This window comes from Chelmon rostratus, chromosome 3 (assembly GCF_017976325.1).
Source record: "Chelmon rostratus isolate fCheRos1 chromosome 3, fCheRos1.pri, whole genome shotgun sequence".
Lineage (NCBI taxonomy): Eukaryota > Metazoa > Chordata > Actinopteri > Chaetodontiformes > Chaetodontidae > Chelmon > Chelmon rostratus.
In genome coordinates this window covers 28,026,366-28,051,037 of record NC_055660.1, presented here as the reverse complement: position 1 = coordinate 28,051,037, position 24,672 = coordinate 28,026,366, and the positions used below count along the sequence as shown (strand labels likewise).

Genomic DNA, 24,672 nt, shown 5'->3' with positions numbered 1-24,672 from the left:
TGACTTTTAGACATTTTTTCAATACAAATAATGTCAGTAATTACATAATTTTGATTAGTCAAAGACTGACGTCTGACTAGCATGTCATTTTACACAATAATTAACCGAAAGGACTGAAGATTAATCAGCAGTCCCAGAAATCATCAGTCCAAATATAAAGTCCACTTTTCCCCTCACAGGTAACAAGTGTACAGGAGCAAACACACAGTATACACAAACTGACTGGCAGTCGGCAGGGACTGCAGTGAAACAGTGAATGTTGCAGTGAAACAATCCCAGGCCTGTTTTAAAAAGAATGGGATCTTTACTGTACATGCAGGGAACATATGTTGTCTGACATCCTGATTTGTCATACTCTGATGTTGTAGCCTACTATGAACAGGTTCAGGTCAATAGAGTACACGAGTTTTTAGCTTCTTCTGAGAAAACTTTTTAACATAGTCAAGAAATATTCATGCAGTGAAACAGCTCTTGGCCATTTACTTTGAATCATTGTGTTTAATATTATGCAATTCATATATTTACATGTGTACACAAAAAGAAAACATGTGAACCTGACAGAGACGCTGAAGTGTAGAGCACGTTTTGTAATTGCAGGTCGGCCAAAAACCTCTGAAGACTACACACTTGACAGTGATGCTATTTCACTTGGCTTAAAAACCTGTATCCTACAAAAAGACCTCTCTAGACAAATACCAGATCAGCAAAAATCAGAGTTGATCAAATCGCAGTGCTTAAACAAATTCTGAATAACAAAATTAAGACATTTTGCAGAAATTAATAAACCCTTACTGCACACTGTGTCAGTGTTTTTCTCGAGCAGGAAATTGTGCTATAGGTATAAGCAAAGACTGGGCAATGGACAAACCTCCATCAACACCTATAACTTCGGTTAATTTATTTTATGAATATCTTTTATTATTCTTCAGAAGCAAAAGTTAACCATATCAGTCAGGTTTTAAGACAGATTTTCACTGTGTGCAACTGTCTTCATCCAGGTTGTTTGGTTTCAATGACCTGCAAACAGCGGGGCCTTGACAGTGTTTTGGATTTTTGTGTGGTGTTCAGAGGCTGAATTGGCAAGTTAAAAAGTGGGGGACGATTACTAATGTGTTGCGGGAGTAGGTGTCTTGTTTGCGCGAGCACTGCTGGAAAGATGTTCAAAGGTGGGACACGAGGGTAAGGGTGGAAGGGCGGCAGGCGAGGCAAGAAAATCCCAGGTCCAACGTGGGGCAAGTTAGGAGGTAGCGCTGGGAATGAAACCGGTGAACAGCTTACTGGAGAATACATCGGCATCACAGGTGTAAGAGACGGCTCTGACACAGTGTATGTAGGATTTTGAGAAAATACAGTAGTGCTTTCCTGGGAGCTAGTTTCACATTTCTCACTCTCCTGCAAAAATCTATTGCTGCTATTCTGATCATATTCAACAGCTTGGTGTAGCCCTCTTACATCCTTCTGAGCACTACATGAGTCTTTTTTCGTGTAATATTCCTGAGTTGAAGGGCTACGACTAGACCTGCTTGACGATGATCTACTTTGCAGTCTTGGTGAAAATGCTCGCCGTGCGTCCCTTTCCCTACTTCCTCTACGATTACGGCCCCCATCGCTATCCTTCTTTCCATACAACCGCTCCTGGATACGATGGGACATTTGACCCAGTTCCTCAAATCCTAAATTCATGCCAATAGCCTGCAAAACATCCTGCATCTGTCTGTGTTTGTGTTCCTCTTCAGGTGTCAGTGTAATTTTTTCCACCACTAAGGGAGACCCGGATCTACTGTTGGAGCTGAAGTAGCTCCTTTCTCCGTCACCCCTTTGCAGAGACTTGTCATCGGACACAGAGCGCCCCTTTGGGCTGAAGGATCTGTGACGAGGCTGTGGGGATGCCAGTCTCTGGGATCCCATGCTCTCACTCCAGTGGCTGGTGTTTTGATGGCTTTCATGTTGCCTCCCACCACTTCTGGGAGACCACTGGTAATCCCCAGTGTTCAGGAAAGAACTTGTGGAGTGTGGTTGATCGTTCACTTCTGTAGAGGTCTGAGTCACTATCTTGGTGAGCGTGGCAACATTCACACCCTTGTTGAGTACATCGAGGAAACGCTGGAAACCCTGGGTTGACTTCCTCTGCTCAGGAACAGCAGCACTTTGGTGGGTGACATCACTCTCAAAAGACTGATGGGAAACACAGTTTATGTATAACTATTAATGACAGTTTTTGTTTGTAAGAATATATTAGGATATGGAACAACATTTGGGACAAATTCATAGCCATCAAATGCACGTTTTTTTATTCTATTATTGTAAAAATTCAACACCACTGAGTGAACTGGGGCCCTGCTTATTTTAATGACTAAAGGAAGCATCTTTTACAAGAATATAGTGTTTTTATTGGTTAGGGTGATTGGTTACTTCTCATGCTGACAAATTGTGAGGACCTTCTCATCGTCACTGTCACAAAGTGAATAAAAGAATGTAGTTTAATTGGGCCTTAATCCCAAAAGTCTGCCAAAAGTCTGAAAGATGCAAATATTGAGTTTGATCCAATTTTTATACAGCTGAACAGCTGTCCATTAGAAAACTATAATCTACATCCAAGCTTTCCATTGATGGTCACCTACAGCACTTTGTAAGGTGTCCAATATATTTTGACTAGTACTGTTTCTATGGAGAGAGGAGAGTCAATATGGATCTGGTGTGGCAGTGTGGTTACATCAGAGTACAGGCATACTGTAACCTCCAGAATGTGCAAAACAAAACTTGTGAAGTAAATAAAAAACTTTTAGCACCCCAAACATATCAGCCCACATCTCTCACTGATGATACAAGTAGTCTCTAATTACCACATGTGAACTAAACTCACCTGTCCACGAGATGCATTCAATGGAAACCTTGTTCTATTCAAACAACGATCCTCATGATCAATGGAAGGGCTGTCATTCCTCTCTCTGGGCTTGGCATAACTCTGTAAGGAGGAATATTTTATTAACCTACATAAAAAATAAACACACAATCCTACCACTTGTGCTAACACAGTGTTTAATGTGACCAACCTTCGTAGAGTGATCTTGCGATCGTGTCCTCTCTTGTGAACGGTCCCAACTCGTTTCATGACCACCTCTATCTTTGTGATATCCAGACAATCGTCTACAAGATAAATCATCACGTTGTTGCTTGTAGGTGAACTCCTCATGCCGATATCTGTGTCTGGAGTCTTGTGTTGTTTTCCTGTATCTGAAATCTTCTTCCTGTGATACTGTATGTTTCAAATCCTTGGTTACGCCTGCACGTGAAAAACTGTCTGGTGACTGCCTGCTTGATATATCCTCAGGCACACGCCTGTATCTGTAATCATCTTCATCACCTTCTGTAAACCTTCGTCTTTTCTTTTCAAAAGCAGCCCAGTCAGGTGATGACATACGTCTCCTCACTGGGCTCTTTCTGCTCCTGTCTCTGTTCAGTGAGTCTCTACTGTACAGCCTCTTAGGTGAGTCACTGTACTCTCTACTTCTTCTTGTTCTTTCAGTGCTACTGTGTCCATCACCACCATATTTATGATGGGAATCCCACGGTATATCTCTGTGAGTTTCACGCCATTCTTCCCGTCTGTCATCGTAGCCGTCCCGCTGTCTCGAGCTTCTGTCGTTGAACTGCCGGCTGTGACTGTGCTCAGACCTGTTTGAGTACATTATGTCACAGCAACTGCAGCAGCTGACTGAATATCACAGACTGCAGAAAGGAAAAAAAAGGAGCTTTAAAATGATGAGGTTAAGAATTCAGAAAGATTAATAAGCCAAACTTAGATCAGGAAACAATCATTTATCTCACAGTGACCAATTAACCAAAAAAGTATTTGGTGCCTTACGACCCCTAAAAGCATCATGAGGAATTCATGCACTACTCTCGAGAGTAAACGTGGCTTATTCAAAGGGGGGAAAAAACAAACAAACAAAACAAAGTCCATGACAGGAATGAGAGCTTTCCATCAGAACAGGACTGTCAAAAACCGGCCAAGGAGGACGCACAGAATGCGTTTCAGTCCTAATAAAAGTCCCAATTCTTGATCACATGGTTGTGCACACAGCTGCTCTAGTGACTGGTTTGACTGAACCCCTCAAGTCACCCTTGAACATACAGGTGTCAGATATAATCATATAACACATTTTAGCAAATATAAATTATGATACGATTCTAATAAGAGACCAAAAACAGAATGTCTCCTCAATTATGCTGAAGGGGACAAAAAAAGTTATGTGGCTAGAAACGTCAGAGCGTCTGCCCAAAGGCGTGCATTTTTTAACTCCATATTAATGAAACACTGACTGCTTTCAACCAGACCGATTATTCAGGAGATCACCCGCTTAGTGGTGAATTTCTTATGTTAACCGACTTAGCACTGAGCTTTGATGGAAAGGTTAGCAATGGCTACAGCTTGTTTTGACCTAGCTATAACAGCTAATGTTAACATTAACCTCGGTGGCTAGCTATACTACCTCTTTGCCAGCTGGCTGACTGCGAAGTAATGTCTGGTTAGCTTAAACTAGTACGAACGTATCAAACTCACATTATTATCATTATGTTTTCCTTTGTACAGATCTCCTCGGCCTGGTGTTCAAGTAAATTAGCTATAGTGGAGGCTAAAGTGCAGGGGCAGTCTTTGGATAACCTCTTAGCAATACTCGGCATAGCGTTAGGTGGCAACCTCACGTTACATTACCGTTTCCGTTGAAAGACGCCACTTTCTTTCAAGGAGGGGCAGGTACAATGCTGAAAGAGGCTTGTCAATTTGTATAAGTATTAACAATAACAAACTGTCAGGCAGTGAGCTAAATTTTGCAACTTAGTTTTCAGATAGGCGATGTAGCGCGCCTCGCCATGGAGCAGTTTTTTACCTCCCCAGTCAGTCATACGGGATGTAAATTATCGCCACCTCCTGGATGGAGTGCGAACAACAACATCGTCCTTAGTCTTCTTCGGGTTCCATTGGCTGTGGGAAACCACCTTATAGGCCCATTAGCGCCACCTACTCGGCTGGGTGGTCAGGAAAGCGAGTTAACGTTTAAGGGAATATCCATGGATTTAGACAGCACATGAGGAAGGATGGCATGCCCCTTGTTAGCCTGCCATGCCCTGTTCCATCCCCACGTATCTGGGACAGTGCAGAGCTAGAGCTGAAAATACACCCCCAGAAAAGCCACCTCTGAAACAGAACATTTAGGGGAAATATGGTTTTTATTACAGATGTTTGGTGTTACCTGGGAGAGGAGCAGGTAATGGGACTGAAGATATTAACCTGCACTGAGGGCGCAACACTCAGCTGCTATACTTATATGATTCCAGGTTAAGTTTATACTGTTAAAATCACTGTTTTGAAAAATAAACTTGGTTAAAATGCTTCATGTTCACACCCAGTAAACTAATAGACCTACACAAAATATGCATTTATACTAATAGCTGTTTATTAAATAAAATCTTAATGCTCCCATTGCCCCCCTGTTAAAAGTAAACAAATTACAGACACTATATAGAAATCCAGGATTTTTCTCTAGCAGACATTACCTCTGCAGGCTTTTTTCCTCTGGTCCAGGGAGAGGTGCCCAAATTGACAAATTACAACAGAGCTGCATATTGCGGCTATTATGTGTAACTGTAGGCCTTTTTATTTACAGTAGAGATTTTGACAGTCACGGTTAGAAGCTATAGGAATCCATTTCAAAGTCGTGGTATTGCACATGCTGCTTCACTGTCACACTGCCATGGCTCACTGGGACACTTGAATAGAACTGAGCCATTATAAACATTGTTAGTTACACTTGTCTCCTCTACAAGTCACACCGTCTGCAGAAAGCAAATATCACCGTCGGCCAGCAGCTGGACTCATTTTTCAAAGTGGTAACTTATTAGTAATCACTCAAATACAGTATATTATTTTGCATTTAACGTCAAGGAGGTAGCATCCATTTATTTCTATATTTGCAATTCATTTTTTATCACACAAAATACAAAATAATGCATACTCCACACAATACCTACAGCCACACCACCTGGGTAACCAGAAAGCTCACAACACACTCAGGACACACTATGCACATTCTTTATTAGATCCTTCCCTACAGGTAGCCATCAAATGACAACCCAGTCATTTGCAACAACAGACGAAATTTTAAACAAATGCCATATTCACAGTATTTGTGCAACTTCACACAGCTCTACATAGACGCCTGTGTAGTCTACATCATTATACTCACTAATGAGGTGCAGCCATTGCTCCCTGGGTGACAGATGATTAAAATGCTCCAATCACAGGTGTGGTTTAGACATTTATTCTGTGTTAAGGATGGAATGGTGTCAGGGATGTGTGTTGTGTGAGTGAGGCGGAGGCCCATCTGACGAGGAACACAGAGTTTTTTTCAGTCCCAGGGCCTTCACCTGCGAACTGTGCGAGAGCTGGGGATGTCCACCTGAGGGCGCTGTAACAGAGGACAGGTAAACATGCAAAGCGTTCAGTCACAATCACACTTCCACACAGGGATGTTTCTGTATTTGCATACAACGTGTTTGAGCGACAAGAACATGCTAAAAGACACCAGAAACTTGTAAGACACCAGAAACTTGTAAGAATCACAACTAACTTCTCATTATGGCTGCGACCTTTTGCTCATACTGCATAACTGCAGATCGGCTGTCACTCTCTTGTGTCTGTTTTATGTGCTTTGCTCTTCAGGAACATTGTCAAAGAATTGTTGGCGTGTGCCAAAAACACACTGGAAGACAAAGGATCACAATCAGGTCTGTCCAGATTTCAGCAGTAAGAGACGTTCTGTCAGCTCCGCCTGGTCTCACACTCAGTTAGCAGGCAAGATATTTCAAGCCTCTGTACCTGCAGTCTGTTCCTTTTTTCACAGGCAATCGCAGCCTCTCAAAGATCCTGAAAATCATCATCAAATTGGGTCTGAATCAGATGTGATTATGTAGTGTGCTCTCAGTGCTTTTTACACCATTTACATCACTTTCTTCTGGTTTATGACCTGAACCTATACAGATGATATATTCTATAACATGCAGTGCTACTGGATGTCATTTTATTTTATTCATAGTCATGCATATTCGTCACTTTATCACTGTTTTTAAGTTTTCTCTTTACAGCAGGAACACATTCAAGCACGGTACAACACCAAATAAAGCTCCTGAAGCCTCTCACCTCCTCACTGGTAGAACTTAATCTCTGTATCCACACAATCAAAAAACAAGTCCCCCAGTTCGTCCCCTGGTATCTCTCCATTCAGCATGGCTGAAATCTCGCTCAGACACTGCGACTCCAGCTCCCTCAGAATCTCATGGATGGCTAAGCCCTCGTCCTGACAACGAGAGAAGAAGACAGACAGATGTCAAAATGACAGTAACGCCTGGGTTAGCGTATCACATGTTTGAACCTGCTTAAGCAGTGCAGACATTTGATTAACTTCCAAACTATGGTCAAGTCCTTGTATGTAGTTTATGTACTGCACAAGGTCCCACTCTCTGCCTGGTGAAAGTCTCAACCAGACGTCTGTGTCCGGAGACGCAGACTTAATGACAGCAGCTGCACACCTGCTGTCATACACCTCCATTTCCTCTGCAGGCTAATCTGGGGTTCTACAAACTCCAGCAGCTCACCAAAACAGCAGCAGTAGTTGTGTCTCAGTTCCAAACTACAAATTGATGAGTCACAATGCGTGTTATGCATTAATTCTCACAGTGCAAGGTTTCGCAGTTAGTTCTACCCACTTTACTGCTTTGTACAAACAGGAAATGACTCGATAACCAAAATGCATTAACCAAATTGCGACTTCAATTAAAGTTCAGTATCAGAGAGCAAAATAAATGTGACGTGGAAGAAAGCTTGAAAAATGATGGAAGTGCACCTTGATTTGGGATTGTTTTCTCAGACTGCTACGGATGAAATCATGACAGCCACTGTGTTTGCCAGCCTTCGCTGGTGAATACTGTGTGGAGTTGAAAGCTGGAGAAAATGCTAAAGAGTGGACCTTAAATTGGATTTTGTCAAGTTACAACTTCCAAGGTCAAAAATGAGCTTTAAAAGTGCTTTTCCCCCCAATATCTTATTATTGTCTTACTTTTCCAAATGAAACATTGAAGTCATACGTAAAAAAAAAACAACTTAGCCCTTAACTTAACTTAGGACTGCTGCAGTCTTACTTGGTTAAATGTAACTGCTTCTCATATTTAGTTATCTCAGACAGGATAACCAGCTCAACAGCCTTGATGGAAAACGTCATGTTGTTTTGAAGCACTAATACCCCCCAGCGTTCTCATGTTGGTCTTTGGTTGCAGTGTAGTCACGGCTGAAACCCTGCTCTTTGGCTCGGCATGTGTACTTGGAGCGTGTTTATGTTTAGTCTACGCTCAGAACAAGTGTCTTGTCTGCAGTAACTGTGAGGTCCGATGTGTTTTGCTCTGCTTTGGGAGCGACAGCCCTGAGCTGTGACACATGTCTGTGATTTATCAGCAACCAATGACCACGTTCAACACTCCATAAAAATCTTTGGACGTATGGATGAAATGAATGGGAACTTCCAGCAGGACTATCATTGACCTAGGTCGTCCATCAGTGCCCACCGGGTTGGTCTCCATGTTGCTGAGCGCCACCTGGTGGGCCTTGTACAGGTCGTGTCTGCGGTCCACCTGGCTCTGAAAGCGAGGCTGCTTCCTGACGGGGTCCTCTGGGCCAAACTGCGGGGAGACCACCCTCAGCACTGGGGTGGAACAGTCCGTGAAGATAAAAGGCTTGAATATAGACCTACCAGGGTGCGGGTGAGGTGGGTTGACAGGGAGAGGAACAGGAAAGAGAGAAAAGAAGCTCAGAAACTCCCATAGACCCAAAGTGGAGACAGAGTGCAGGAAAAGCAAAGTTCGGGAGGGAAAGAGTACTGAGCCGCAACACTTTCATAATGTAGGCATTTGAAATTAAAATGGCACTTACAATACATGTTGCCATTTTACATTTCTGCTCTAAGTTTTGAAGTTCTTGACTTTTCACTGTCTATTCCATGTGGCTACTACTGCTCACGCTGATGCCACAAAAGTAAAACACGTCACTTCCTTTGCACTTTGTTTCTGCGGACAGAGCCAGACACCAGGAATGCATCTGACGTGACGAGTGTTTGCACCACTATCCAATGTCCGTCTGATTGAGCAATGTTTCAGCCTGACAGCATGCAGCTGAATTTAGGCCACGATAAGAATGCAGAGTCCGACATTCGGGACATGTTTGAGCTCTTTTGGTGGGAGCATCTGGGGAGAAATGCCAGAGTAGCAGTGGCATATTTACACACTGCAGTGGTCCAAGCAGCCATTGAGGCACCATGAAACATTTGCAACATTTAAATCATGCAGTATATGGGCAATAGCTTATTTCATAGGGACGTTATTTTCTAATAATTTCTTGAAAGAGTCCTGGAGAGCACTATGTAATTTAGTACTAATTACACTGTTCTTACATAATGACATAGGAACAATGTTCTGAGGCATCTGTTTGAGTCACTTTAATTAGTTTATACAGTGCATGGGAGAGTTTTCCATATTTTCTTACATTTCAGACTCATCTTCAAATGGATTCAACTCCTTTTCCCTTATGGCACAGGACACCATTGACAGAAGTAGGATGCAAAAGAGTTGAACTGTGAGTGTCATAACAAAGGGTCTGAATATAATCTGATGTAATCTGAATCTGAATTAAGTCTTTTATTTTGAATAAATGAAAGACAGTTTTTGCTTTGTCATTGTGGAGTATTGTGGTCTGAACCATGAAATGTGGAAAACTTTCCACGTGTACTGTCCTCTGTTCATTCATCCATTATCAGGAACGTTATTCTTCATGTATGTTGAATCGCATGTTTGTCTGTACACGAGTTTCACAGTTGTTTTGTGTCCAAAACTCTCAAGATAACTCTTTAGCTTAGCATTGAGAATTACTTGGAAATTTTTAGGAATTTATGGCCTCATAAAATAAAGCTCATCCATATATTTTAACTTTTTATTGATCTGAAACGCCCAGAACAGCACACACACAAATATCGTATGAATGCTGACACTGTTTGTCATGCAGGCTTTTCCAATATTATAGCAGGGCTGCATGAAACTGTTATTCAGAACATCAGATTTAAAAGCCTTCCTGTGAAGGCAGTAGAATAGGACTGTGTTTACAGCAGCTCATATGTGAATATTGTGCGGCAGAAATTGTTTATTATAGCCTGAACCGTTGATAATCCAAAGGAATTCTTAGTTGAATTATCATCATACCTGGAGGGGTCCGGGGTGGCAGTGAAGAAGTGGATGCAGGGCAGGCTGGTGTCTCTGGGCAGGACAGACACCATGCTGCCTGTGGTGCAGAAACCGCCAGAGTCCATGCAGATGCCGCTGGGCTTGTCCCGCAGAATGGACATCATCACCTCTGCCGTCACTGAGCCTGAGACCAGAGACAGCGAAGCAAAGTAGGTGAGCGTTACCACGGTTCTCTCATGTCCAAAGGCATTTTGGGAAATGTAGGAGTGGACCACCCTCACCATCATGTTGCTGGAGTAGCTCTGTGCCTCCCTTGTAGCGCTGCTTGGCCAGCTCCATCCTGGCGGGCGGGTTCTCGGGGCTGAACACCTGAGAGAAGTTGAACTCTCCCTCACCGTCCCACCAGCCCTGAGCCTGGGCCACGCTCCGCAGCTCCGGGTGCTCTGCAGAGACCTCCGCACCGATGGTCAGCTGATTGGAGATGTTCTTCACGCCCTCTGGGAAGACAAAGCGGCTGTCAGCATTTGAAGACGCCTTGTCAAAACCAGTTTGTCAGGAGGTTTTGCCCTTTTGCCCAAGTCTCCTGTCTGGAAGTGCGACATTTGCCAAATTTTCCACCAGAAACAGGCTATTTATGTAAGGCATGCTCGTTTGTGCTGTATTTGCATAGACACCGAGCAGAGCAGCTTGCAAGGTTTATCTCCTCCTGACAGAGTGATCCAACCCTGATGAATGAGCGTCTCTTCGCCACAATTTCAGGATTCCCTGAATTATATGACACATCTCTATAAGCTGTGGTCTCATGTTGAAGAATGAAGAATGAACAAAGAGATCTGAATTGGCTTTATTTGCTTTGTAGTTCAGCTTCCCACATTAAAGTGCAAATATGACTCATGTAAGTATTTAAATATTTCGTATGGATTTTCAACACTCCTGTGTGGTTTAGTGTTTATTTGCTCTTTAAGGCTGATTAAGAAGCCGAGCACCCAATGCATAACTTTAGTCTGCTGTAGCCTCAGCCCTGCAGATGCTTTGAGCCATGCTAGCTGTTTGGTAGAGGTGGTCTGCTGGTTGGTCCACAGCTGCGCTCCAGACTGAGCTGAACTGAAGTTTCTCATCGCTGAGAGCTGTCTCAGTCAGTGTTTGACTGTTAGGCTGTACAGTACACTGTTATTCTGGATACTTAGAGCCGTGCAGTTTCTGGTTGTATGTCCCCCCTGGAAGAGGGGTCCCTCCTGAGTTACTCCTCCTGAAGTTTCTTTCATTTTTTGCCAGATAAAATAACTCAAATCGCTTGAAACACACATTACAGGTGTACACACACAGCCAGATGTTGCAAGCTGTTGATGTTACAGCTTCACCTTAGCACAGTCAGGTGAAACTTATTGAAGTCAGGCATGCTGGGTATTGAAATATCTCAGGAACAAGTCCAGGATAGAAATAAGTAACAAGATTGGAGTGTCACATTAAATAAAAAGGAAAAAACTGAGCACAGAAGGTTGTTTTCAATCCAGAAATCTGTTCACAAGTCATGTATTGAGCAACAGTCTTCAGTCTCTACGTTCTACAGATAGCTGTAGTTCTGCTCTGCAAGCATACATTAACAGCTCTGCATCCTCACCCGTGACCTTCTGCGCCACCCACAGCCGCCCAGCGGTTTCCAGGACCCAGGCCTCGTTGCGGTCCACGAGGAGGAAGGTGTTGTGGTAGCTGAAGGGCGCAGGATCCTCCCTGCACTGTCCCCCCTGGCCATGCTGCTCCAGGAGGCCGGTGATCACTGTCAGCGCCGCCCAGGCGCTGTCACCGCGCTCCAACCCCAGTCTGACCATCAAAAGTCATGCTGCGTTACTTAAGAGCAATGGCTGAGTCTGCTCTTTACAAGGCATCAGCTGTGCTGTCATAAATGTTAGTAAGTTATTTATCAACGGCAACAATTCTTTCATCGTCATGTATGTATGCATGCATCCTTTGATCTGTTTATGAATTTACTGTTTGATCAGTTAGACTTTCTAACTCACCTTGAGGACCAGGTGAGTTTGTTTACATGCTCCTCTGCCATGTGTTCTGGAGGAAATGCTGCTGTAAGTGCTATGCTTCAACAGTGCTTACTACACCTGTCAAAACACGCTTGTGACAGCCTACACGCCCTTCTGATCAAAGCCTGAGAGGATTAACTTAATACTTCTACTGAATATCCAGTATCCAAACTCTACTTAATGAGGATGCAATAGCTGCTCCCATCAGCTCGGAAGCTTATTTTTTCTTTGATGCTAAAATTCCATAAGCTGTTTATTATCCATATAGTTTTTTGTGTGTGTGTCAAAAGGTTTTCGGTGCTCACCGGACGAGGTCCATGCCCAGCAGAGCCTCTCCTGGAGCGATGGGCTCTCGGGTCCAGACAGCCTCATTCCCAATACAGACTCCCTGGTCATTGGCTCCCATTTCGGCGCCCCACATCCAGGCAGGTTTGCTGAGGATGACAGCGTGAGTCTGCTCCACCTGAGGGATCTGGATGAACGTGCACTGCAGAGACAGTTAACATTAAGGTCACAATGTCAGAGTGATGTGTATCTGCCTCAGTAGACAAAGCTGACACACCTGCAATGAGAAAAGCTGCATCAATCTCTAGAACATATAAAGCTGAACATGAAAGCCGGTCAGTTCACGGCCACTGTCCACATCAGTGAAATGCATGAATCTATCTCATCACCCCCTGCTTGACACATCTGTGTTTTGCATTTCTAAACATCCATGCAGCAGCACTATCATACACATATGGCCTCTCTAAGATAAATCAGTGCAGTTCTTTTCACAATTAACAGTAATGAGAGAGAGAAGACTTTAAAGTCTCTTTGCATTTTACCAAATATTTTCAGAATTGTGCACAATATGCAAAACCTTTCAGATGAGAAGCTGAACATAGTAGTAAAGCAGTATACAGTGGTTTTAGCGTTGGTTTCATTTGCCCAGGTTTTGAAATATCAACCTGTATGAATGCAATTCAGTTGGTGCTAATGAGACAAGTGGAAATGTTCAGCTTTCAAAAACTCAACAGCTACATCTCTTTCAGAGACAGTGCTCCTGTTGCTCTGAGGGCCAAGAGTTTTCATGCTGATCTGATACACCGTCAGACCGAATCTGGTGCTGATAACGGTGCAATGACACGGAGGAAAACGTCCTCTCCAGATGTGCTGATTAGGGTCTGATCTTCAGAAAACTTCCCATTTTCTATTTACGGTAAAAGCTGGTAAGTTTACTCTTCAGCTTTGGTGTTGAGGGAACAAGCTGTCAACAGCTGTGTAAAAAGCAGTTCAACTGAAACTTGTTTACAGCGAGGACGGTGTGTTATCCTGTGACCAGGACGCTGTTTCTGAACAGGCACATCACCGCTGAATATATGCATGTCTTTTTTTAATGCTGTGAGCACCACAAACATAACAGAGTATCATTGCCCTCCGCTGTGGTCAGGCGGAGGCAGAAATCTCAGAAACAGATGTGTCAAACGTGGCCAAATCAGACTGAAGCTGCACGACTGAGAGGTGAAATGGAGAAAGGATTTCATCAGTGAGTTCAAACTTTCACTTCACTTCCCTTAAACATTAACAGGAAAGAATGTTTCTACAGAGAGAGCCCATGTAAATACTTCACCGTTCAGTTTCAGAGCATCTACACAGACGCAGATATTTTGAACAGTACTATGAGCAAATTTATGATCTGAATCTTTTTATTATTTATTCGTGATCTGCACCAGACCATGGAAGTGCACAGGGTGTCACCCAGCTTGTGCAGCCTGGTGCCTGCTGTCAGCCAGCAGCACCAGCAGTGTTGGTGTGGGACTGTGAGAGTCCGGGGCTGCTTTACCTCCAGCATGGAGCCTGGAGGGTGAGATGCCGCAGGGTGGTGGGACACCTCCTGCACCTCATCCCGGGGACGGTCGGAGTTCTTCCCAAAAATCACATGGTCATCGCGAGAGCCAGGGGGCAAGGACACAAAACAATCACATGACATGGGAGGCTCTGCCATCCTGCAACAAAGAAACAGCATAAAGATGGGTGGCAAACACAAGTCTGGCTGTCTGTAGGGGAGGAATTAAAAGTGCTGTCAGATAAGCGCTCGTTCAACCAAGTAACTACTTCATGTAAACAATCTGATTTCAAACTAATCAGGAGTCTGACAGTGTGTTTGACATCCAGCACAAGTGAGCCTACACCCTATTTGACCATAATGTGCATGTGTGGAGTCAGTAGGACGAGTCTCCTTCCATTCCCCACCCAGCTTTCTGCACAAAGTCAGATTCAGCCGGTGCACTGCCCATCCCTTTCACACAGGGATTAAGAGGCAGCCTTGTGCAGAGCACTTTATTGACTGTAATCTTCGCAAATCCGACCGCTACGTTGCTCTATTATCGCCCTCGTCTCGCTTTTGCGACCGCGAATCGCCTCCGATCCGGAAACTGTGTCGCCGAGAGTGCGCTGCTCGCGGCTGCAGCCCGCGGTGCGGCGGAGCTCGGCTGGAGCCCGGCGTCTGTCCCGGAGACGAGGCCCGGCTGAGCGCGCCGACACCCGCCGTCTCTTTCGGGAGCGGCGACGCGTCTGTCGCCGCGCGTCAGTCCGCCTGTTTCGGGGGGTCGAGTAAAAGGGCGAACTTCGGGGGGAGCAGAGTGTAAGCTAGAGCTAGTCTGCGAGCGCGGCTGTGTGAAAAATGTTTACCTCTTTTTTGCAATGGTGAGAGCGGACGGCCGGCTGGGAGAAGGCAGGTTGTAGATACCGAGTCACGTGACCGAGAAATCCAAAGGTATGTACTTAAAGGTCTCGTCTCGTCTGGCCACAAGCACAGCTCACCGTCTCACGAGGCGTCCAGTCCACACCTGTGGAAAGCTGCACAGCAGGCCCGAGTGATGATGTACCTCTTCATCATGAGTCTGCTTCCCCTTCGCCTGTCTGTCAGGGCTGCAAACCCACAGCCAGAACTGGTCTGAGGGCCAAATGACCCCCAGGTCCCAGGGAGCCCCTACAACACACACATCGCAAGTCATGAGACTGCAGAGTTACTGCTGACAAGGTCCCAGCAAAGACACTCTGTAACTCTTCCCTCCTGCCCTTTCGCCATATCCATTGTAAAATAAGAGCATATAAAACTGTAATTATATGCAAAGTATTTGTTTCGCCATACTCGCTGATTATCAGCTTCACTTAAACTCATGAGTTCATGTCTGCATGACCCAAAGTGATGAGCTGGACAAACGTCTTACCTTGCATTCACTTAAGTAAACAAATTAACATTTTCATAAGAAACGCTGTAAGAGGGGCACTCCACCCTTTCCGACATGAACTCCAGTCTGCTCCACAGGTGCAGAACGACTCAGCCTGCGGCAGCACCACACCGGCTTTTTAAGTATCTTTCCAAAGTTAGAAAAATAACCCTGATGACGCCATTAGGGTTATGATTGGCTGCATTATGGGAAATGTAGGATCCAGTAAAGGCAGACAGTTAGAATATCTCGGCCTCTGCCTCTTTGACCATTATTCTTTAACAGCAAGTATAATACTAAATCACCGGAGTGGCCCTTTAAATTCTTTCCATGAATTATGGGTCAGGGAGCCGTGTTTAGGAGTATATATGGATTCATTTATATTTCTTGTTGCAGTATTGTTACAGTTAAGGTACTTTTTTACTTATTTTATTCTGTGTTTCTGGATAACGTTTTATAGATTCTTTCTATACTCACTTAATTCACCTATACTTATTAAGTACTATCATATTATATAATCCTTTACTTTTGTTGAAGTATCCAAAGTACCAACAAACGGTCCATTGGAGAGTCTGTATGATTAATTTAAAGGCAAACTAAAAAGACAAAGCGATTGGTCTGTGTCTGGAGGAGGATGAACACCAACCAAAAGGGTTTTTCATGACCCGACCACGGAAAAGTTGCCATTAATAAAGCCCTTAGTTACGACTTTTACACGTAAAGTAGTTCCTAGTTGATATATTACTGGTTTCTTATTATTAATGATGCACAGGTAAGCAGCATTTAATGTTGTAGTTTTCAGCAGTGGAGTTAAATGTGACTGATTCTTATTCTGATGGGTAGTTAAATCTATGACTGCATCATGTTAACAGCTTGTTTTGGATGAGAAATGTATTTTGTACGTTGTATATGTTCTTTTTGCAGTCTAAAGAGTCTTCTCTTCTCTGAGTCACAGATTTTGGCACTGTGATAACCACACTGCTGCTTTTTACCAGTACTCTGGATCACATGTTGGCTAATCAGTGTAATTAAAGTTGGGCGAATTCCTGTGTGTCAGTGGGTTTATCGAGTGGGTGTCTCCCATCGCTGGTGTTTCATTGAATTATGTCGCTGACACTTCCTGTCTGTGGGCTCAGGTTTTCCAGACACACACACTTCCCAACACCTTCCACCTGCTTGATGCACTTTACTCCATTTCATCCTCCAGGGATTTTAAAGGGATGAATCACCCAGATTATGAGAAAACATATTTTCAGTCTTATCTCTGGTGGTATCTGGTGATGCAGATACATTTTGGTTTACTTTGTCCAGGACTTGAGATCTCCATGTCTGTCTCCACCACATTGAAGTGGGAGTGAAGGGATTTTTATTTTAAAAGATTGAAAAAACAGATTTAACAAACATTTTTTGATGGGTTTTTTTAATAAAATGAGTCAATAATAGCATGTCATGAGCAGTGTCCCTGCTACTCTAGATGATAAGTTTTAACAAGGTACTATAGTAGAAAGACCTTCCAATGAAAACTGCACCTGCTTCTGAAAAGATGCATTTGATTCATTTAAATGCCGTTTTTCAGCCTTTCCTGGTCCCAGACCTCTGAATTTCTGCCAACACCTTCAATTTATTCAGTAATTCAAATCCAACTGGTACTGTGCTCAGGAATCAATTTGTCACCTTCCTGTGCTACAGCCAAAAAAAGGTAAGGTTATCACAGTTACGTATCCTGGTTGTTGTTAGTCTACAACATAAATAACATGAAAGATGTTAAATTTGCACTAATCAATATTTTCAGAGTAACAGTGGATCAAATAAAGGTAATGTTAAAGGTGTTGCTTGTAGTGACAATTCTGTACACACAGCCCAGTCACCAGAGTCAAATGTTGGCGTTGTACCTTTCTGCAAACCGTGGATACGTCATCTTCGTACATTTACTGTATACGTACCCTATCAAGGTTTGTACAACAGGTATCAAAGGGACGTAGTTCAGATTTGTGAGAAGGTTAGGTGAGATGACTGCCAAGCGGCAAACCAGTTGTCTTTCTTGTGGCAAAACCACGTATTTTATCAAGAAGTCATGGCATTTTCCCAGGTACACGTGATCTTCTCCAAACCCTAACCAAGCGGTTGTTGTGCCTAAACCTAACCAGACCTAAACCACAGCGCAGCGCTGTCACAATATGAAATTGAAAAAAGAAGAGTTAAGTTTCAACATACCTGTGGTTTGCAGACATGTACCATACCAACGTGACAATACTGTACGCGACCAGCCCTGCACCAACAGTTGCTAGCTAGTACAATGTGGGGCTTTTAGCTGTTTAGAAGATGGTGGAGACCAAACCAGGGCTAAAAAGAGAGTGAATACTGGACTTGCATTCATCAGGTGGCCAGGAACGCAACTCCAAAAGCTCATGATGCTCTAAGTCTTCTGGAAGTGTAAATAAACAGCTGCCAGCAAGTTTGTCATATCAAGTAGCCAAAAAAATTAATTCAGCTTTAAGTTAACTGCCCCTAGCAAAAGCTAGCTAAGGCTAACCATTGATGAAAATGATTTCTATAGAATGGATATGTCACTCAGTGATGTTTAAAACCGCTTCCAAACAGAGCTAACATGAGCATGACGCCACACTAAATAATGACTTCAAAAAACATATTCAGTCTGAATATTAGACTGTGAGCTTTGTTATTTTCACTTGGGATGGAGGCAGAAAACTGCACATTCTAGGTAGTTACTGCAGGTAATAAATATAATAAACGTGTTGCCTGGTAACCAGCTCTTTAAAGTGACAGCTTCCTGCTTCCTCACAATAATTCCAGCAGTGAACCGTGAATTGACAACGCAGAGTGAAACTAATAACCTCACCTGTGCTAACAATAGATTGTCAGGATGTGGTTGCTATAGGTTCGTTCTAACACTAATAATGTAAACCTGCCTAACTGCATTGCAGTGACAAACAGCATTCTTCATATGTCATTCCCAACATCCAGAGCACACCGCTGTAGTGTCAACAACTACTGCTCATCAATATGCATGTTAGTGGACCCCATTCTTAAAACTGACTCATGCTGCGTCTGTCAAGCTTCGGTGATGCAAAGAGTTTTATGGCAGTAGTTTAATAACAGTTCGCACGCACGTCTAAACTCTCAGGAAACAAGGAGCGCAAATCTAGCCCCTCCAAACGTTCACCTAATGCTTGTGTTTTGAGACTCGGCACCTGGGCCCTATCGGCGTTCAGTTGTGCCCGATTTGTAGGAGGTGTTGAGTTCTTTTTTGAAGCAACTTGGTGGTGAGTGGTGTTCACTCGTGGCTCAGTAGGAATGCTGAAGGCAACAGGACTGAATTCTTGAGCGATTTCTGAGAAGACAACCTGTTACCTGAACAGCACTTGGCTACTTCCACACCCTGTCCGGCCTTTCATCTCCTGGAGCGTGCTGACAAGCGCGCACATCCTGTCTGCCCTCACACACAAACAGTAAAAACACCAAGAGAGGTAAACACCCACCTGAGCCAAAGGCAGACACACCCAAGCGAGACCTACACACACACACACACACACACACGCTCGGTGCAGAAACAAGCACAGGCACAGTGAAACTAAAAGGGTGAATGAAAAACAAACCTTGTAAATAGCCTACTCCAATAAAACAAATCAAGTTGACATCAGTAGTGTTGAATGACGAAGTAATGAAAATGCAGATTTAATTGAGTCAAGCCACAAACAAGACTCTGGCCCTTGCTTGTCCTGCAAAAACATTATATTTTTTGATATTTATCGTCATTTATCATCAGTTTCATATCTATCAATGTTTGGACCATTTGCAAAAATCAAAAGTGTTTAAATTCAAAGATTTCAACATCTTACCAGTGCTCACTGTGATATATTTTCAGAGATCTGTCATTCAGCTCGCCTGGCGAACTCACATATTGACGCACACATGCTAGCGCTAAGCCGAAGACGCCTCCTAGAGCCACGCAGGCGGCGAGGGCCAGGTTGTGAGCCCCACCATGTGAAGCAGAGGGCCGGCCGGAGGAAGATGAGGGGTGTTATGGGACGGAAACAGCTGGTGGGAAGCCCAGAGGATATTAATCTGAGGGGGGAGACAGGATGGCAGGAGAGGCCGTCTAATAAAGCATGGTATTACTGCTGCAAAGGTGTGTGTGTGTGTGTGTGTCTGTCTGCCTTCCTGGAGGATTACTGGTGAGCTCGAAAAAAAAACATGGGTGTCTGTGTCCACCTGGCTACGACCAACTTTCTGCGCCAAATGTAAAAAGTTCCCACATCTTCTAACAAGTCTGAGGACATTTTTGGTTTGAGTGCTCTTTTTATAGCTGTTAGCAAATCTGTGATCATCTCCAGTTCATTTGATAAATCCAACAAGGCGCATTTCAAGTTTTACAACCCTTCACACACAGAGAAATAAGGGTTTTTTGAAAATTAGATAAAATAAAGCGATTCAAATTTTCTCTGAGCAATTAAAGTTCCGGTTAAAAGGCAGAGGTGGAAGATGGGAGGGGAAGCTGGGCGGCATCAGTCGCACAGACAGTAATGACGGCGCCACTGCTGTTTAACAATCAAAGATGGGAGGCGGGGGCTCACAAGGAAGTCTCTCCTCGAAAAATACAGGTGTTTGGTACAATCAAAGCGCAGCTTGCAGAAATGACTGGGTTTGAAGTTGAAAGGGGAGGCAGGAGGAGAGGGGGGCCGCTGTGGTGAGTGAGTGCCTGTATGAGAAAAAAAAGGTGACTCAGAAGACAACTGTGGGCCGGTCTCTCCTCCGGGATTTTGAATAATTAACAAGGATAAGGAAGTTGACTACTAGGTGCTTACTGTTTACTTTGTTTGGATTTTTTCTGCCTCTGGAGGGGAAGTGAGGCTTTAGCCGGCCTAGCTCTCTGGAGGCTGGCGTGTTGGCAGGAGGATTTGTCTGGGACACCGGTGTGGTTCCCGTGGGACTAGAGGCAAGTCAAACCAGCCAGAGGCCAGTGAATCAGAATCAGAACCAACTTTATATGGTGGGAATCTTGTATACAAAACACATGTCCTTTAAGGAAAGTCCCACGTCTCGCGCACAGAAATACAATCACGCACAAACCGGGAGCTCCACAATTCAGATTGATGTCTCATGTAAACCATTTTGACCTTCAGGGGAGCCAAAGCAAGCGCTCCTAAAACTTGTTCCTGACTAATTACTGTAATTAAAAATACAATAGATAGTAACACGCAATGATACTGTATGTTTAGGGTGTGTAGGACATTAGCAAATAGTTCCAGCATTAAAAAGTGGCGAAAAATTCCTTCGAGGGTTTTGTCATGTATAGCCGTTAAACGAATAGTTTTGCATTTAAAAAGACGCTCATTTCCTGTCTTGCCAAAGGCTTCATACCCCTCTCATGTCTAAACTATGAAGCTACCGAGAGCCGGCTTCGCTGAGCAAAAACTGGAAACGGGGAAATAGCTGTCCAAAGGTACCAAATCCACTGACAGTCCCAGCACCTCTAAAGTTCACTAAATAACACATTATATCTTGTTTCATTTTTAATCTGTGCAAAAGTGTAAAAACGCCCAATTAAGGGTGCTGAAATATTTCTTGGCTAGTCGCAGTGATTTCCCAATAACCCCTGTCGAAAACAGTTTTTCCACTTCGTTTTTTTCATATGAATTAAACAAACAAGATCTAACATGTTTACTGGTCGACAGATTTTGCCGCCTTTGATTTCAGTTTTCACGCTAAGCTAACTGGTCGCTGGCTGGAGCTTCATATTTAGTGTACAGACATGAGAGTGCTTGACTGTTTTCTTTTAATGAATGACACTTTAAGTCCATAACTTGCTTTTTCATCTGCATCTCATGGTTTTGGGGATTTGTTCACTTGTTGTTTCAGTCGGCATTGAATTGTTATTTAAAAGTTTTTCACCGTTCTGGTCCTATGATGCTGTGTCTCAGCTGCACACACACATAATTCACTCTGTTCCAAGTTACAGATTTACAAAATATATGAAAAGTAAACTGTATTGGCATCTTTTGACTCTGGTGAGACACTATTGTCCCAAACTGCAACTCATAATTAAAATTAATTTTTAAAAAAAGCTGATGTTGGTGCAATGGCTCGTGCAGAAGCTGCTAACAAAAATGCAAAAAGAAAAAAAAGTAATAAATAAATCTTTCTCAAAATATTCATGTATGATAAAATATATATTTATTCACGAAGTTTTCAAAATGGAGTCAGCTGTATCATATCCAAAATTTCAGTTTGACTGACATCTGCAAACACACGCCCTGCATTACTTCCTCACGGCATAATACTGTATAGAGCATGTATTACTTTATACTGAGTGCCAAAGCAGTACACTGTTGACATTAACACATTGTGTGCTTTCTGGTGCGATTAGTGTGTAGTAACTTGCATAGATAGATGGGTTTGGTCTGAGCAGCGCTAACACGCAAAGGTCAAAGGTGCTGCAGTCATATAAATAGATGTTACTTCACCGCGTTGAAATTCACAGGGATTCTGCTGGATTGATGACAAGAGTAAATGTCAGTACTTCAGGAAAAGCCTCCTAGTACGAGTGTTTAAAGAACCGCAAACAGCTTCATGTACACACAGCATAAATTCTTATACAAAAAAAATATGTAAGCAGTAACAGCCATAAAAAGTGTCAAACAAGCTATCTAAACACGTTTAAATCATTAGGAGAATTTGTAAACCCCTACTTGAAATTGCACTGTAATTAAATGTTATTAAGCAGTCTCTTTCTGATTGTGCTGCATTGTATTCATGAGGAAATATCCTTGACTATTTAAAGACGTCAGTAAACAACATTTAGACGTGGTGTGTGGTCTTCAATTCAGTGGCCTGATCTCCTCTACGTGTACAAGTACGTACTGAAACGTACGAGATGCTGAGATATTGCACTAATTTCGGTTTTGACTGAGTTTCGTATGTGTCTGTCACAAAATCGTCAGACTTTGTTTGAATCGTCTATGTGTGAATAACCCTGCAGAGGTTTCAGAAGCTCTTTCGTGTGCTAAAATCTAAGCAGAGGTTTGGTACCGTTTCAGGTCAAATAATGTGTTCACGGAAACAACATTTCCTCATCAGTGTGATCAGTCTTCATGGCTGGAAGGTTTGTATAAGCCTATCAAGGCGAGTGCTCCATCAAGACTTTGTCAATATTTGCCGGTCGCCCTGTGGTTCCACTAAGTGACCATCATGCAATCAGCTCAAACTCAGCATTTGTAAAGTGCTGCTTCAGAGCAAGACGAGCAGAGGGGGTAGGAAGTCATTTCCCGCCGGCTTGTCTGTGGTCTGTGTTTGTCAGTTGATTTGAAGCTGCTCCACCGACATGCTGTGACAGGAAAGGAATTAACTCAGCGAGGAGACAAAATAAAAGAAAAAGGCCTCAAAGGAAGATGATGTTAAAAACTCTTAAATGTGTAATGCACATTGGAAGCCACTGCAGGCCATTAAACTCTGACACACTGCGACGCTCAGAAGCTGGGAGTAATTCAACATTTGGCGAGTACTATCAGCCTTTTGCAGCAGTTCAATCCTAACACTGAGCGTAGTTCAGTTCGTACTAATGTGAGAAACTGTTTCTCTGAATGGTTCAGATCGCCTGATAAGCAAAACTGGTGTCTGTTTACTGCAAAGTAAGAGGTCCAGATTTGTGCATTGTGCCTGTGTTTTGGCCCGGGCCAAACCGCCTCTCAGGAGTGTCCGCAATCAAAGGATTTCCAGGTCTCAACTATCTGATTCACAGGCTGCAGTCACGGCACTGGCCAGGTTACTGGACCAAACCTGCACGGTGTGAAAAAGCTTTTTGGTGCATCACCATAACCATGACAAAGTATGGCAGAAGGCATCAACATGATGTCATATATGTGTTTTATATTTATGTCAAGTAGTTTTAAAGTAGTGCTTTGTTGCAGTAAAAAAAAAAAAAAACATGAAGTAAATGAATTGAAATTGTTCTAACAGTTACACAGTTAACAGTGTGAATGTTAATTTCGTAGACCAAATGTCATCTCCTCTTGCCAACTATGAATAAGAGAAAACAAAAGTTGTTGACAATTTAAGTGGAAAAAAACAGTAAGTGCATGTGATATAACTGTTGTTTCAAAGGTCAAACTTTATTGCTAAAAATGGTCTGTAAACTAAATCTTTCTAGGTTTTGTCTCACAGTACATCCTGATCAAATGAAAGAGCCCCTGAAAGGTCAGATGTACAGCTGATGCAGAGCAGCAGTGCTTCAGCTCTGACATGTCATGCTGTCAGAGATGCTCCTGTTCAAAGACGCCACCATTTGTTGTGTCGTTGACGGTGGTGGAAGACCTGATCATTTACTAAACTAACCCCAATACACATAATGCACTTCCGTAAAAGTCTAGAAGTATTATCCACTAAATGTACTCACAGTATGAAAAGTCAGAGCACTCTTATGATTATGCAGAATGACCCCTGCCCTTATTATGGATGCATTCACATTGAAATGGCAGATTCACGTTACAGTTTGTCGAGGTGGAGCTAACTCTAAATGCTTCTTTTACTGCTGCTCAGTTAAATCTCTAAAAGTGTGTGACAGAATATATTATGATCAAATGTTTTGTCTGTAAAATCTCAATCTGTAAAGAAAGCAGTGACAGCTGTAAAATGAATGTAGTGAAGTAAAAAGTAGATGTATTTCCCCAGATGTAGCGGTGCATAGAGTAGGTGTAGTACCTGAAAACTGAAGCCTGTGTGACTGTAGTATATGAGTATTACAGTATTACTGGGGCAGTTTCTACAACTGATTCCTGGTATTAGACATTTGTATAGAAATGCAGATGTTTAAACTACAGAATCACACATGTGCACCTCACTGAAGAGCAGGCTGACACTCGGAATAAATTACTGATGACCTCATGAGAGCAGACCCTTGTCTGACAGGGTCCCCCAGAGTCCACTTTGGAAAACAACTGGGTTTTTGGCACCTCTGCCGGACCGTCCCGCCGTGTTTTCCCCAAAGCGAGCCGCGTCCTCACCTCCAGCCGAGGGCGCATCTTCAAAGCGGGGGCCTGCGCTGCAGCAGGGGGCGGAGCCTGCGGGGACTCAAGACGCACAGCCTATCATAAAGTTTGTCACTCCTGTGAATGCTGCTT

General features: G+C 43.3%; 2 protein-coding genes across 4 annotated transcripts; both read right to left on the bottom strand.

Annotated features, from left to right (window-relative positions):
• Window positions 1-489: 489 nt before the first annotated feature.
• On the bottom strand, window positions 490-4,886 carry LOC121604479 (cyclin-dependent kinase 12-like). 2 transcript variants are annotated; one of them, XM_041933997.1, is made up of 4 exons: window positions 4,718-4,886; window positions 3,054-3,729; window positions 2,864-2,965; window positions 490-2,175 (listed from the first exon to the last, which is right to left on the bottom strand). In XM_041933997.1, exons 2-4 carry the CDS (start codon window positions 3,687-3,689, stop codon window positions 991-993), a joined length of 1,923 nt encoding a protein of 640 aa, XP_041789931.1. In that variant the 5' UTR covers window positions 3,690-3,729; window positions 4,718-4,886; the 3' UTR covers window positions 490-990. The 2 variants fall into 2 exon arrangements, with proteins under 2 accessions (XP_041789931.1, XP_041789932.1); XM_041933998.1 differs by lacking the exon at window positions 4,718-4,886 and adding an exon at window positions 4,565-4,659.
• A 1,003-nt stretch (window positions 4,887-5,889) lies between these two features.
• scrn2 (secernin 2) lies at window positions 5,890-15,035 on the bottom strand. Of its 2 annotated transcripts, XM_041933683.1 has the most exons (9): window positions 14,994-15,035; window positions 14,146-14,308; window positions 12,626-12,807; window positions 11,906-12,105; window positions 10,566-10,781; window positions 10,303-10,468; window positions 8,620-8,800; window positions 7,202-7,358; window positions 5,890-6,470 (listed from the first exon to the last, which is right to left on the bottom strand). In XM_041933683.1, exons 2-8 carry the CDS (start codon window positions 14,305-14,307, stop codon window positions 7,206-7,208), a joined length of 1,260 nt encoding a protein of 419 aa, XP_041789617.1. In that variant the 5' UTR covers window position 14,308; window positions 14,994-15,035; the 3' UTR covers window positions 5,890-6,470; window positions 7,202-7,205. The 2 variants fall into 2 exon arrangements, with proteins under 2 accessions (XP_041789617.1, XP_041789618.1); XM_041933684.1 differs by lacking the exon at window positions 5,890-6,470 and having other exon boundaries at window positions 7,208-7,358; window positions 8,620-8,756.
• Window positions 15,036-24,672: the final 9,637 nt, after the last annotated feature.

What these genes read in the sequence shown, in the direction of transcription:
- LOC121604479 (XM_041933997.1), bottom strand. Translation starts at nt 3,689, where the DNA reads ATGTACTCAAACAGGTCTGAGCACAGTCACAGCCGGCAGTTCAACGAC. An exon ending in CGCAAGATCACTCTACGAAG is followed by an intron (nt 2,966 to 3,053) that starts GTTGGTCACATT and finishes TCCTCCTTACAG; the next exon opens with AGTTATGCCAAGCCCAGAGA. An exon ending in TGAATGCATCTCGTGGACAG is followed by an intron (nt 2,176 to 2,863) that starts GTGAGTTTAGTT and finishes GTTTCCCATCAG; the next exon opens with TCTTTTGAGAGTGATGTCAC.
- scrn2 (XM_041933683.1), bottom strand. Translation starts at nt 14,307, where the DNA reads ATGGCAGAGCCTCCCATGTCATGTGATTGTTTTGTGTCCTTGCCCCCT. An exon ending in CTCCAGGCTCCATGCTGGAG is followed by an intron (nt 12,808 to 14,145) that starts GTAAAGCAGCCC and finishes CTGTCTCTGCAG; the next exon opens with TGCACGTTCATCCAGATCCC. An exon ending in GCAACATGGAGACCAACCCG is followed by an intron (nt 7,359 to 8,619) that starts GTGGGCACTGAT and finishes TCTCGTTGTCAG; the next exon opens with GACGAGGGCTTAGCCATCCA.